Below are 12,707 nucleotides of genomic sequence, written 5' to 3'. Positions count from 1 at the left end.
CAAGTATGGGGACTTGCATATATATATATATATATGACATATATTGTAAGGGCAGGAAAGTTTTCCCTTCTTCCCTTCTAGGCTCTTTGGCTGGTGTAAGAATTAGATTGCTATCAGACAGCTTAACAGGAGGCAGCTAAACAAAGATTTAATAACATGTTTTTCTCCTATGTACACGGGAGAGACCCAGGAAAACTGAGTCATTCCCCCAGATGGCCAAAACCATCACCTTATCTACCATATTTAGCTAAAGACAAAAAGGTGATCAGGAAAAGCACAATAAACATGGGTATGATCCTTACGCAGATTTAAGATTCTGCAGACTTAGAGTCATCCTCCTCTTCTTAGTACAGCCAGGACATCCCCACAAATAGTGTAAATGTAAATGTCCCGTACAAAAGGGTAACTTCTCAGTTTTCAGGGCTTCACCTGTGTCTGCCATTTCTTAAAAATCACTGGTTTAAAATTATCAATATGCCAAAGGGGCATAATTTGGGGTGGCAAAATCTGGTCCCATTCCGTACGTGCCTTGCTATATGCTTATGTGTAATATACATGATATATTTACTACTTTTTTACAATAGAAATAGATATATCACATATTCAATCATGTTTCACACTTCTATGAGTCAATCTCAGCTTCTAAGAGGTCGACTTACCGAGATGAAAAATTAGCTCAAACATGTATAAAGAGGAGCACCTGGGTGGCTTAGTGGTTGAGCGTCTCCCTTTGGCTCAGGTCATAATCCCAGGATCCGCATGGGGCTCCCTGCAGAGAGCCTACTTCTCCCTCTGCCTATGTCTCTGCCTCTCTCTCTGTATCTCTCGTGAATAAATAAATAAAATCTTTTAAAAATGTATAAACAGTGTTTTTTTTTTTAATTTTTTTTTTTTATTTATTCATGATAGTTACAGAGAGAGAGAGAGGCAGAGACACAGGCAGAGGGAGAAGCAGGCTCCATGCACCGGGAGCCCGATGTGGGATTCGATCCCAGGTCTCCAGGATCGCGCCCTGGGCCAAAGGCAGGCGCCAAACCGCTGCGCCACCCAGGGATCCCTATAAACAGTGTTATAACAAGACTCAATTTTATTACTTATCAATTTGTGTAAGTAATATTCAAAATCCCTTTGATCAATGACTTACTAGTATTTTAGGCACTATTACCATCTTCCCTTATAGACTCTTAATTTGTTCTCCTAACTTACCTGGGGAAAAAGACTTGCCTTATTTCTTTTGATCATTTTAATATATGTTATAAATAAAATACAGCAGCAGTTGTAATGATGTAAGAATTGAAAAAGCACCAACCGAAAGGTGCAATGCTCCAAATGTTTCATATAATAGAAATCACTTTAAGTGTTTTCTTCATTAGATTCTAAAGTAAATTTGTGTTCTGTGGGATCTTTAAGTAAGGAGCCTGTGATGGTGGGAAAGTGTCTTTTGACTAGATAAACTTGTCTCCCAAGTAGGCCCTAGCTTATTGTTTCAGTTATTTTCAAGGATAAGATTAAAACCTGGATCTTTTCTTTTTCCTCTGGTATCTAGTTCTGAGAAGCAAAGTGTCCTTGGCTTTTTAACATTGTATATAAATTCCATCCCTGGGCATGTGATAATTTCTATTTCCCATGTAATCAAGGATTACCCATATAGTAATGCAAGACCTTTTTTGGAGAAGCAAAATGCTAAAGCATAGTTTGTAATCTGTAGTATTTTTTATACTTAATTCACAGTAACAATTTTAGTTCTATTGTAAGTAATAAAGAAAATAGTTGTAATATTTTTTACACTTTGTACTGATTTTATTTCCAAGGCACACTAAATTGCATTTTCTTCCTATATTCTTTCAAAGCACCTGTGAGGTATACAAGGGCAGGAATTATTCCTATCCAAACTGTTTACCATAACTGGAAAATCATTTAGCCATGCTCTAAAGATAATTAGAATCCAGGGCACTTAGATCCTAGTCGAGAACTTTTTTTGATAAAATACTGCTTTCATCTTACAATTTAGATGTATTACTGCCTTGTCTAAGAACAGATACATTTGAAGTCAAAAGTACAAATAGCCTGTGATGTGATTCCAAACAATGGATTCATGTCAACACTGGAATTATTATTATTATTATTATTATTATTATTATTATTATTTTCCCTATCACATAGTCTTTTTTTAAAAGATTTATTTTAGAGAAAGAGAGAGAATGAGATATGGGGAGAGGGGCAGAGAGAGAGGGAGAGATAGAATACTCAAGCAGACTCCCCACTGAGTGCTGAGCCTGAGGCAGGGCTCATCCCATGACCCATAAGATCGAAACCTGAGCCAAAACCAGGAGTTGGGCACCTAACCGACTGAGCCACCCAGGCACCTCTCTATCATACCATCTTTTTTTTTTATCATACCATCTTTAAAAGCATAGCTACACTTGCAATTGTCTACTCTCTAATTATAAGATCCAGATACATTAGTGTCATCAACAAATATCTGTATTATTTTGTCTTCTAAAAGCTGTGGAAAAGCCTAAATGATAAGTTATATTGAATAGAACAGATATATTTATTTTTTTTTAATATTTTATTTATTTATTTATGATAGTCATACAGAGAGAGAGAGAGGCAGAGACACAGGCAGAGGGAGAAGCAGGCTCCATGCACCGGGAGCCCGATGTGGGATTCGATCCCGGGTCTCCAGGATCGCGCCCTGGGCCAAAGGCAGGCGCCAAACCGCTGCGCCACCCAGGGATCCCCAGAACAGATATATTTATATTATTAATGTGTGTACCTGTTTCCTCTAAATATTGATTTGCCTTTTGAAATCTTTAGTATTACTTTGTGGATAATGTACTTAACCCAAAATAAATTGGCAATATAGAAAAGAAACAAACGTAGCTATTGTTCATAGGCTACAGCTGGAGTGTGGAAAAAGTCAAACCCTAATTTTCAGGACTACAAATCATCACCCCGCTTTGCACCCTCGGAGTATAGACACTCCCTAGTTGTTTAAAGCAAATCCCTACTAAAACCGAGCATTCAGTGGCATAGACTTTTGCGAGGTGGTGTGTGCAGTATATGTGAAATATCATTTGCCTGTGCTTTCAGTAGGATGAAATACTTCAGAGGAACACTTTGGTACTTCTTTTGTGATAAGGTTGATCTTTTGTCATTGTTTGAAGATTTTCTCTGCTTTGTTATAGTATGGAACCTCTAGCACTCAGGCATCTACAGTCTGAGTAAACCTGCTTCTGAATGGCAGTACTGTACTTTGCAAAGCTTCTTCTCTTAGGGCAGTAACAATAGCCACAAAATGCACACCAGCAACTTTTGCTGAGCCCACTTCCATCTGTTTCATGTCTGTGGGTTCTTGCTGGACTGTTGCTTTTGTCCAGCCCTGGTCATTTGTGCTTAAGCTCTCTTAACCCAACTCCTGATCATATGACACCGCTTTCCCCCAGACCAACTGGCCAAAATTCTATCATGCAAACATTTACTAAAAATCTGTGCTAAGAGAAGACGTGTTTGTCCTAATTGTTCTGCTTCACTGAGGATGAAAGACTTAATAGTGCATATAAAGCACCATGAATAGTGCCCAGCACGTGGCCAAATACACAGTAAAGGTAGCCGTGACTATTCAGGTGAACATTTAGGTACCTTCTCTTATTCTTTTCCAAGTCCCTCGAGATCCCTAGGCAGTTAACAAAACATCCCTGCTGTGCATTTATCTATTAAATCATTTCTGGGCATACCTAACTGTCAGTTGATGTGCAATCTCTGTTACAATCTTAGAGGGAAAATAATGGCCCAGGCAGCAGAAGTATTTGAACTAGCTCATTCCGCTGTTTAACACATGCCGAAGGATTGCAAAGCAGTACTGTACTGGGTAAGAAGGTGAGCTCCAGACCCAGCGCATCTCGGTTCAAATACTTGTTCTGGTCCATTTGTTTTGTCATTCTGTGGGTCTTTCTTCACCTTGCTGTTTCTCAGTAAAACACTGACCGGGGTTATTGTGGAAATTACATGAAGCGCTTTGAACGGTGTCCAGCACGCGGTAAATACACAGGAAAGTCAGCTGGTATTCAAGTGGAAGTGGTGTGAAAAAAATGCAAACCAGACCACAGTGTTCTATAAATCCCTCAAATGGGTTTTGTCATTATGACTGCTTTCAAGATATGAATGGAAAATATAATTTTACAAGGCCTCAACCTGTTCTCCAAATGTGTGTCAAGAGTTGTCACATGCTGAGGAGCATGTGCTAAGACTAGAGACACAATTATTCCCCAGCACCCTCATAAATGGTCACAGTTTGCCTCCGAAGGATCATTTGACCTTACATCCCAGAATCTGGTATATAAATTCGATGTAAAACATGAAATAAAGCTAATTACACGCTCTAGTTATCTTTAGTAGAAAAACAAGTGCAAAAGATTGGCAGACTGATGTTTTAGACTACCTAACTCATTTCACTGTATCACTTTCTGAAATATTTTTCTAGAATGGAATTTGATTTACCTGTTAGGAGAGACACGAACTGGCCTTTTTTTTTTTTTTTTTTTCTCTCAGAAAGCCACACTTCCTGAAGTTTTCTAATTTTCTGATTTTCAGGGAAGGCACAATGAAAGTAGAGTAGAGGGGTATTCTTTTCTTTTTCCCTCCCCCAAATAAGGATTGAGGTAATTAAAAGGCACTAGTTAGACTATAGCCATGATTCTAGAAACTTAATAGAGAGGGTACACATGGTTCAAGAACATTACACACTTACAAGTGTATTATCCCCCAATAACTCTTGTTCCAGCTGCTTCAACTGACTTGGCAGTACAAATAATAGGTTTGAAAACTAGTTAACTTTTGCTGTTCTTCACTTTGTTTTATTTTTGCCTTGTTCAGATCTGGAGATAAGCATTCTTTGACAGAGGTCATATTTCAGCTTCTCCTTCATAAGGATTATGAGACATTTATGGCTGAGAGATTGACTTATTTTAAAATATAAAATCTCCACTTATCATTCTATCTTCGTTAAAATCATGCCATTTCTAGTGACATTGTTTGTGGATGGCCTTGTTTGGTTCATTAAATACTAGGAACAGTTTCATCATCATCAAATATTAACCGCTCACAGAGAGCAGAAGGTGAGCTCCACAAGGTTGCTGTATTTACTAAGAGCGACTCATTTTGAAACATATATTTTTTAACAGTAATTTCTGTAGTTGCATCTGGAACATTCTCAATTATGTTCACATCCCTGAAACCAATTGCAGATGAAGCTTAATATACTCGGCAGATATTCAGGCCACGCAGAATAGATCTTTATTTTGAAAAGAGAAAACATTTGTAGCAATAAAATTGCTTGTTTTTATGTTCACAGAACAAAACAAACAGGAAGTTGGCCTAGTTTTCAGATACCCTTTTTAAAAAAATCACTTGGTTTCAAAACGCCACTTTAAGTACACGATGCGTTTGGAGTTTAAAGTTTTTTGGGGGGAGGAATTTGGTACTCTAAAATGCCTACAATTTTAATAACAAGGTAGGCATAGAGTTTTCATTAAGAGTTTTGGTGACAAAAATAGATTACCATTAACAAAATAAGCTTAGTCCCTGCCTCAGAGTATTTGAATGGCAGTCAATACCCCTAAGACTTCCTGCTTGGAAATTGCAATTCCACATTAGTCTGGTGGTGGGGTAAGCGTGTGAGGAAAATGCTTATTTCAAGTGGATACATTTGGCCTCTCTTTGGGGCTGGAAACTGGATTTCACATTTGTGAATTTAGCAAGACTCCACAAACAGCTGTTTGGATACCATGCTTTTAAATTTCTTTATCTGAGAGAAGCCTTAGGTTTAGCAAAAGAGGGACTGATTGTCATCTTTGTTCCTCTAATTTCAAAATGCAAAGGTAAATCAATAACTATACCTGCCCTTTGTATAACCTCTGGGTGGAGGATCCGTGCCTGGCTATAGAGATGCAATTATTTAACGTATTCTCAGTGGCATACTGAGCCCTACAAAGATAAATCTTTGCAAGCTGAACAATCATCAGTGCCTTTCCCACTTTATAGGCTCCTTAGAAGTTTGCTGAGCTGTTTGAAACTTTATTTCTTTGAAACTTTCTTTTCACTCAGAGACAGGAAACTAAGTTTTGCCAAGTGGAAACCCCAAGGTTTAAGTTGAGTGTAAAACTAAGACCCTTAGGAATCGAGGGGATTGCCAAATACCTCCTTACTTCCCAAGTTTTAGTGCAGTTTTAAGTCATGGGAAACCTAAGGTAGGTGGCATGGCTTCAAGGGACTGGAGTCACGGTGTAGGGGAAGCCTGTTTGATAAGCCCTAAAGTTGGTACTCCAGTGGTTGCCTGGCTGAAGTATTGAAAGAAGAAACCTGGGAAAATGATTGTGAGATTTTCTTTGTAGCAATCAGGGAAAAGCTCCTCCTTGTTAGCTGTCAGCAGACCCAAGCAAAGGCAAAAATGTTCAAAGTCATTTCAACGAAACATCCAGTTCTTGGAACTTCACTGTCTTTTTCTAGTTAGGAAGAGAGAACTAGAAATAAGGAATATGAAGGGAAAACTAACTTGTCCTGTCAGATGCCCTGGGGCTTGGTTTGAGCTTTAGTAGGAGGGAGTATTAGATCAGCATTTTCCAGAGGGGCAGTCTAGTGAGATACTGGTAAAAGGTATTTTATGAATAAAAGAAGGATGGCTTCTGTGATTCAGCTGTGTTGTGGTAGTAGGTTTTTTTCTTTTTAACTTTATATTTATTTATTCATAAGAGACACAGAGAGATAAGCAGAGGGAGAAGCAGGCTCCCTGCAGGGAGCCCAATGCAGGATTCGATCCCAGGATCCCTGGATCACACCCTGAGCCAAAGGCAGAAGCTCAACCACTGAGCCATCCAGGAGTCCCAGGATAGCAGGTTTCTTTACTGTAGGACATATGAGAGAGATGCCTTAATATGCTCTGATGTTGTGTCAGTTTCCAAGAGAGAATGTAGTCTGTCATTCTTATAAGAATTTCACCAAGAAACTGGGCTTTTGAGGCTCCTCTCTTGGAAACAGTGGTTTCCGGTACGCACTCTGATGAATGCTTTCCAGCTTGACTGTGTTTCCATTACGTGTTGCCTGTAAACATATAAACTTCCCCAGGGTAGTACGATTTCATTCTTTCTGACCTTATTCTAAATCTTTGATTATTCCAACAAGGGCATCTGCATCTTTTCGTTGAATGTTTTAAGACGGACGGACTTGCTCTTATTCTGTGAATTTCTGCATTTAAAAATACAGAAGTCATCAATTACATTCCTATCTCTGTTGCACTCATGGAATATAAATGCTTTGGAATGCACAGTGCAATTAAAAGCATTTTTGTTTCAAAACGGCTTGTTAATATGTCATAGGAAAAATATGAAAAAACTTAAGTGAAGTTTATGAGGTATTGAAATTTGGGGGTCAAAGATCAGGCAGATGAGCAATCAATCGCTTGCCAATCTTTGCTCCCAGCCAAGCGCTGGCTTCTCTGCTGGGACTACAACATGCATAGAACATGGCTTCTGCCCTTATAGAGTTTATGGACGAGTGAATGCTCCTTACACCAGAGATCATTGCATACTTACTAGGGACTGCAGCACTCCAAATGTGGTCTAAGGACTACAGGACTACCCTTTCTGGGGTCTGCGAGATCAAAACTGTTTTCGTGATTATATTAAGATGTCATCTCCTATTTTCACCGTCATTCTCTCAAGAATGGAGTTTTCCAGAGACTACGTGATGGGTGATGTTGCGACAATTGAATGCAAAAGCAGGAACGAGAGGAGTCTGCATGCCTAATGACTAAAAAAAATAAATTCAGGACCATGTCTAGTAATGGATTCCTAAATGTTCACAATAACCACTTTTGTGATATACATATTCTGCTGTGGGAGGGCAATTATGGATTGCCATTTTTACTGAGTATATTATTTTGTTCATTAGAATTAACCATGCCCTTTTACTTCTCCCTCTCTTTTAATATGAGTAATCAAGGTTTGACTGAAAAAGACATCTATGCAAATAATGGCTATTCATGCCATTGTTTGCATGTTTTGAATATGTTTCTGCATAGATCTTATGTGTGTCTTTGGAAACATGATGCTTAAGCCATCATTTTGCTCAGCTTTAATGGATGACTTTTGCTGAAATTTGAGTATCCCACAGACAAGGCTGAAGAAAGAAAATAGTTAACCCACCCTCCTTACCCCTCCCACACTCAAATAAAACCTTCAAAACACCAAAGCCTCATCTTCCTGTAGTAATTCCTAAGTTCCAAATATGTGTATAAATTCCAAATCAGAGGAGTTAGGCATGGTCGTCACCGGCCATGCCCTTCTTGGTCCTAAGCTAAAAGGAGGAGCCCAGGGCAGGCACAAAGTCATTTGAATATAGGATTGCGCCACTGTGGGTGGGAAAGTAGACTGGCTGACGGATAGGAGGGAGCTGTGTGAAGCTTTTGGTGGGAGGAGCCATGGATTAAAAATTGCTTGCTCCAACAGCCAACTTCCTTAAATTCCTTGCAGCTGGTCAGGTAAGAGGGGACTGAGGGTGCCTTCTACTTTGCTTGGGGCAACGGAAGGCCTAGTAGAGCCTGGGCTGATTCCATGGAGGGAAATCCTTATATCCTTAAGGTAAAGGGAGTAAAATGGGTTTTTGAGGATTGATTTTATTTAGCTCAACTCACCAGGGTAGAAGTATGGATACGGAGAGGGTTGCCAGATAATATATTAAATGGAGAGCATCCTTATACTAAAAAATTGTTCATTGTCTGATATTCAATTTGATTGTGAGTTCTATATTTCTTATCTGATAAATGTGGCAACCCGGGGCCAGGAGGGGTGGTGGTGGTTCCAGGCAGAAGCCCCAGCCAGGAAGAAAGGGTGCAAGCAGCTGGAGTCCTCTTTGTCCTGGGTCTGTATTGCTATGATACGTAACTAAGTGGGGTGTCTAAAAAAGAGTGGTGAAGGAACCCTAAGAGCCCAACATTTGACTATGGGACGAGAGAAAGACACTCCTGTTTGTTGTTCCATGACAAAGCCTATGTTGTATGATTTTATTTGTATTTTATTCCTTAGAATAACAAATTGAATGTCATGTTTTCTTTCCTGTTTTGTGTATTTTAATGACATTTAATGTTGGCAGCCATCAAACTAGTTTAAAGACAGCATCCATGAATAGGTAGCATGAGAAGTGCCTTCTGACTTTGGTAACTTGGTACCGGTGTACTTTCATTGTTTGGGGGCTTTCATTTTATTCCAGTTAGCTGTTTTGTAAACAGAGAGGGTAAGTTCTTGAGGAGCTTATTATTGAACAGATATTCAGTTAATATTTTTCTAATTCAATTGAAAGTATTCAATTAGATTGGACAGGGTTGGGAGGGGTGGGTGGCATAGAAGAAGGGGCAGGAAGCAGATTTGAGATATTGGCAAGGCAGGCTTGGTTTCACTGCAAACAGTCACTATGGTTTTTAGTGTTATCTGCTCTTCAAAAAAAATTCACGTAAAAATCTAAGCTCAGGATTATCTGAAAACAAATGTTTGATGTGAATGCAGCTGAACGGGTGAGGGAGGGGGTCTGGAGGTATAGTGGGAATATTTTTCTTGGAAGAAGTCAGCATATGCAATAGAGACCCACAAGAAGGCCTCACCTGGTGTTTGTTGTAAAGCCACATATTCTACCTTTGTCTGAGTAGCTTCGGGGATTTTGACTTGTAATTTGTTCAGAGAAATGTGGGTCAGGGTGGAGCAGCTGGTGAAGGCAATGTGTTTGAAGTTGACCCTGGAAATTCAGTGTTCCCCTTGGGTGGACTCAGGTGCTGATTACATATGAATCAGCTGCAGGTTCCTTTATTCAGCCCTGTGGGGCCCTATATCCTAGGGGTTCTTGTGGCTACAGACCCCTGGAATCAGCCCAGGATTTGTATCTCTGTGCCTCATGGATTCATGACCCTTGTGGTTCAGTTATATTGAATTACCAGGATTTTTCAGCCATTGTGTCACATACACCCCAAAGTATATATTCATAGCAGAAAAAGAAAAAGAAGAAGAAGAAGAAGAAGAAGAAGAAGAAGAAGAAAAGAAGAAGAAGAAGAAGAAGAAGAAATGAATTAGCTGTTTTTTAGACCTGAATAGAATAACCAGTCATTTGGGACAGGCAACCAGGAATGGCCTTATTCATAAGTTGGCTATTCTTGTGTTGGAAGAAGAAGAAAACTTAATGGAAGGAAACAGCCAGAGAAGCAAGTAGGCTTCTAAGGCAGACTTAGTGTTACTCCCTATAAAATCATTCTCACAAACTTTATTCATTCGCTCAACAAGCATATGGAATGACCACTCTTCACCAGGCACAGAAACATCCCTGGAGGTTCAAAGATGAAGAAGATAGAGTCCTGCCTTTGGATAAGCTCAAAGTCTAGGCATGCAAACAATTTATCGATGTGCACAGTGATAAGTGCTGGGATAAAACTGAGTGCAAGGTGCAGATGGAGGCACAAAAGAGGGAGAGGTGAAGGAGAGTGGGGGTGGGGAGATGAGTCCAGGCAAATCTTTACAGGGGAAGAATCATTTGAATGGAAAATCCATATTGGGTAATGCGAGCCTGGGAACTTGGCTTCAGTCCTTACCGTGCTGCTTGTAAAGTAGGACAAGTCCTCTCACTTCTTTAGTCTTTACTGTCTCAGGAAGATAAAGGCACACAAGATGTTCCTCAAAATCCAGTTCAGCCCTAAATGTTACAAGCTAGTAATCAAGTTATCTTAGTGGACTGTTTCAGAATAGTCATCGTTGCGCCTACTCCCTTCATCTTTTTCAAGGTCACAAATTTAAAGCTTTCTTGAGGCAGATAGGCAAGAAAATTCTTCTGCCTTCCTCCCAGCTTCTTACCTATTCAGACCTGATGTCCAGTTTGCACCAAAGTCATTGCCCTGTGTATGCATAAATGGGATGTCAAGAAAGCAGAGTTCAGCAGCATAAGGAAATGAGATGCAGAGCTGACTGCAGTTGGGATGTGTGTGTGTGTGTACTTGGCTGCTCCTCTCCATAGGGGTCTATGTTCAGCCTCATTAATCTTGCCTTTAGAATTTTCAGGAAATGGTTTGTTAAAGACTTTAAAAAAAAAAAAGATTCTCGTCTGCATCCCAAATTTAAATTACAAGTTGTATGTAAGATTTAAGGATGCTCTGTATGCATATTTATCAATGTTCATAGATTGTATAATGTTGGAGGAGAAAATGATGCAGATTATATCCATTTTTAGAAAGACAGAACCCTAAGTGGAAGAAAGTGGGAAATTAGCCATTAGTATGCTGACATCTGGCTAATACTCAGTTTATGTTGCTCTCCCCCTTGCTTTTAGCTCCTTTAGATTGTTCCTAGCCTTTAAATAGGTCTTGATGGTCGTAGGAACCAGGCAACCTCAGATGTGTGATTTGTAATTCTCAAATAACTGTTACTTCCTCTGAGAAGCCGTGTCTATGCATGTTAGTATGTGTCAGTGGGGCACTGTGATCAATAGGATTTTTCATTTAACACATGATCATTAAAACGAAAAAAACATAATTTGTTTCATAGAACAAATCATCTGTTCATTACCTTTATTTAGCATTTCACTTTAACTCTTGGTCACCTAGCAGAGCTGTGAAATGTCTTTGAAAAGGTAACCCAGTTATTGAATTTTAGGGGAGGGGTCCCCCAACCCCTTAATTCCAAATGTATTTGAAGAAGCCAGTCATTCTGCAAACAGCTGTTTCTGTGACTGACAAAGGGTAATTTTCAGCTTCCTAGGGTCCTTTTCTTATTCTGATGGATGGTAGAGCTTTCTCTTAGGAACATAAAAAAAGTACATTTCACAGGGTTTTTCTACCACCAAGTACATGGGAAATCTTGGATCTGACAGACTCACTCTCATAACTCCCAAGACTTAGGTGGGATTTGAATCTCTACAATGCTACTTTTCTCTCTCCGTCAAAGGCTTTGTACTCATTTGTCAAAAGCCTGAAGGTAGGAAAAAGGAAATAGATTGAATTGTGGAGGTTTTACAAATGCTCTGCAACTTTTTCCTTTGTCTGTCATCAACTTTTTGATGCAGATGTATTTCAGAAGTTTCATTGACCATTTTCTCCCCCTGCTGCTTTTTGGGTGCAATTTCAAAGCAAGTCGATGGGAAGGGCGAACTGGAAGATTCATGGGCGTAGTGGCTTTTATTTCAGCAGAGAACCACTTTCCTATTGAATCACTTTGCTATTTTCTTAACTCAGTAACATAGTGAAAGGCCAGAGGAGAATGATTTTGTTTTTAAGACAAAAGGAAATGGAAAAGAAGCGAAATTCAGGCAAGCATACATGAACTTGCACACTCATCTCTGCGATGCTGCTTTCATTTTCCATGTGTAGAGGAGGCAGAGAGAGACTTGTCTTTCTTTAAAAAAAAAAAGATTTATTTTATTTAGGGGGGGAGAGTGCCAGGTGCACATGGGGCGGGGGAAGGGCAGAGGGAGCAGGAGAGGAAATCCAAGCAGACTCCCTGCTTAGCATGGAGCTTGCCTTGGGACTCCACCCCAGAACCCTGAGCCGAAACCAAGAGTCCGAAGCCCAACCAACTACACCACCCAGCCACTCCATAGGAAGTTCTTTGTCTTGATAAGCCTTAGCTACTATCTTTTGGATAGAGCCAGCTCTTCCAGTGGATGGCAACTGTCACAAG

The 12,707-nt window shown here is 39.7% G+C and overlaps 1 protein-coding gene across 10 annotated transcripts in view; it reads left to right on the top strand.

The window, feature by feature from the left end:
* The window catches only part of MBNL3 (muscleblind like splicing regulator 3), a 113,424-nt gene that overhangs the window by 65,325 nt on the left and 35,392 nt on the right, over positions 1-12,707 (top strand). The window contains exon 1 of one of the 10 annotated variants that reach the window (XM_025431245.3): positions 8,422-8,539. The exons of 8 other annotated variants lie outside the window; for them this stretch is intronic. Coding sequence is in view for 1 of the 2 variants with exons in the window: in XM_025431244.3 (XP_025287029.1) it covers positions 8,613-8,639 (27 nt within the window). In the remaining variant the exon portion in view is untranslated. One more of the 10 variants, XM_025431244.3, reaches the window with a different exon arrangement.

The sequence above is a fragment of the Canis lupus genome, chromosome X (assembly GCF_003254725.2).
Source record: "Canis lupus dingo isolate Sandy chromosome X, ASM325472v2, whole genome shotgun sequence".
Classification (NCBI taxonomy): Eukaryota; Metazoa; Chordata; class Mammalia; order Carnivora; family Canidae; genus Canis; species Canis lupus.
Note: the sequence above shows the minus strand (reverse complement) of the source record. Positions and strands in the feature narration are given on the sequence as shown.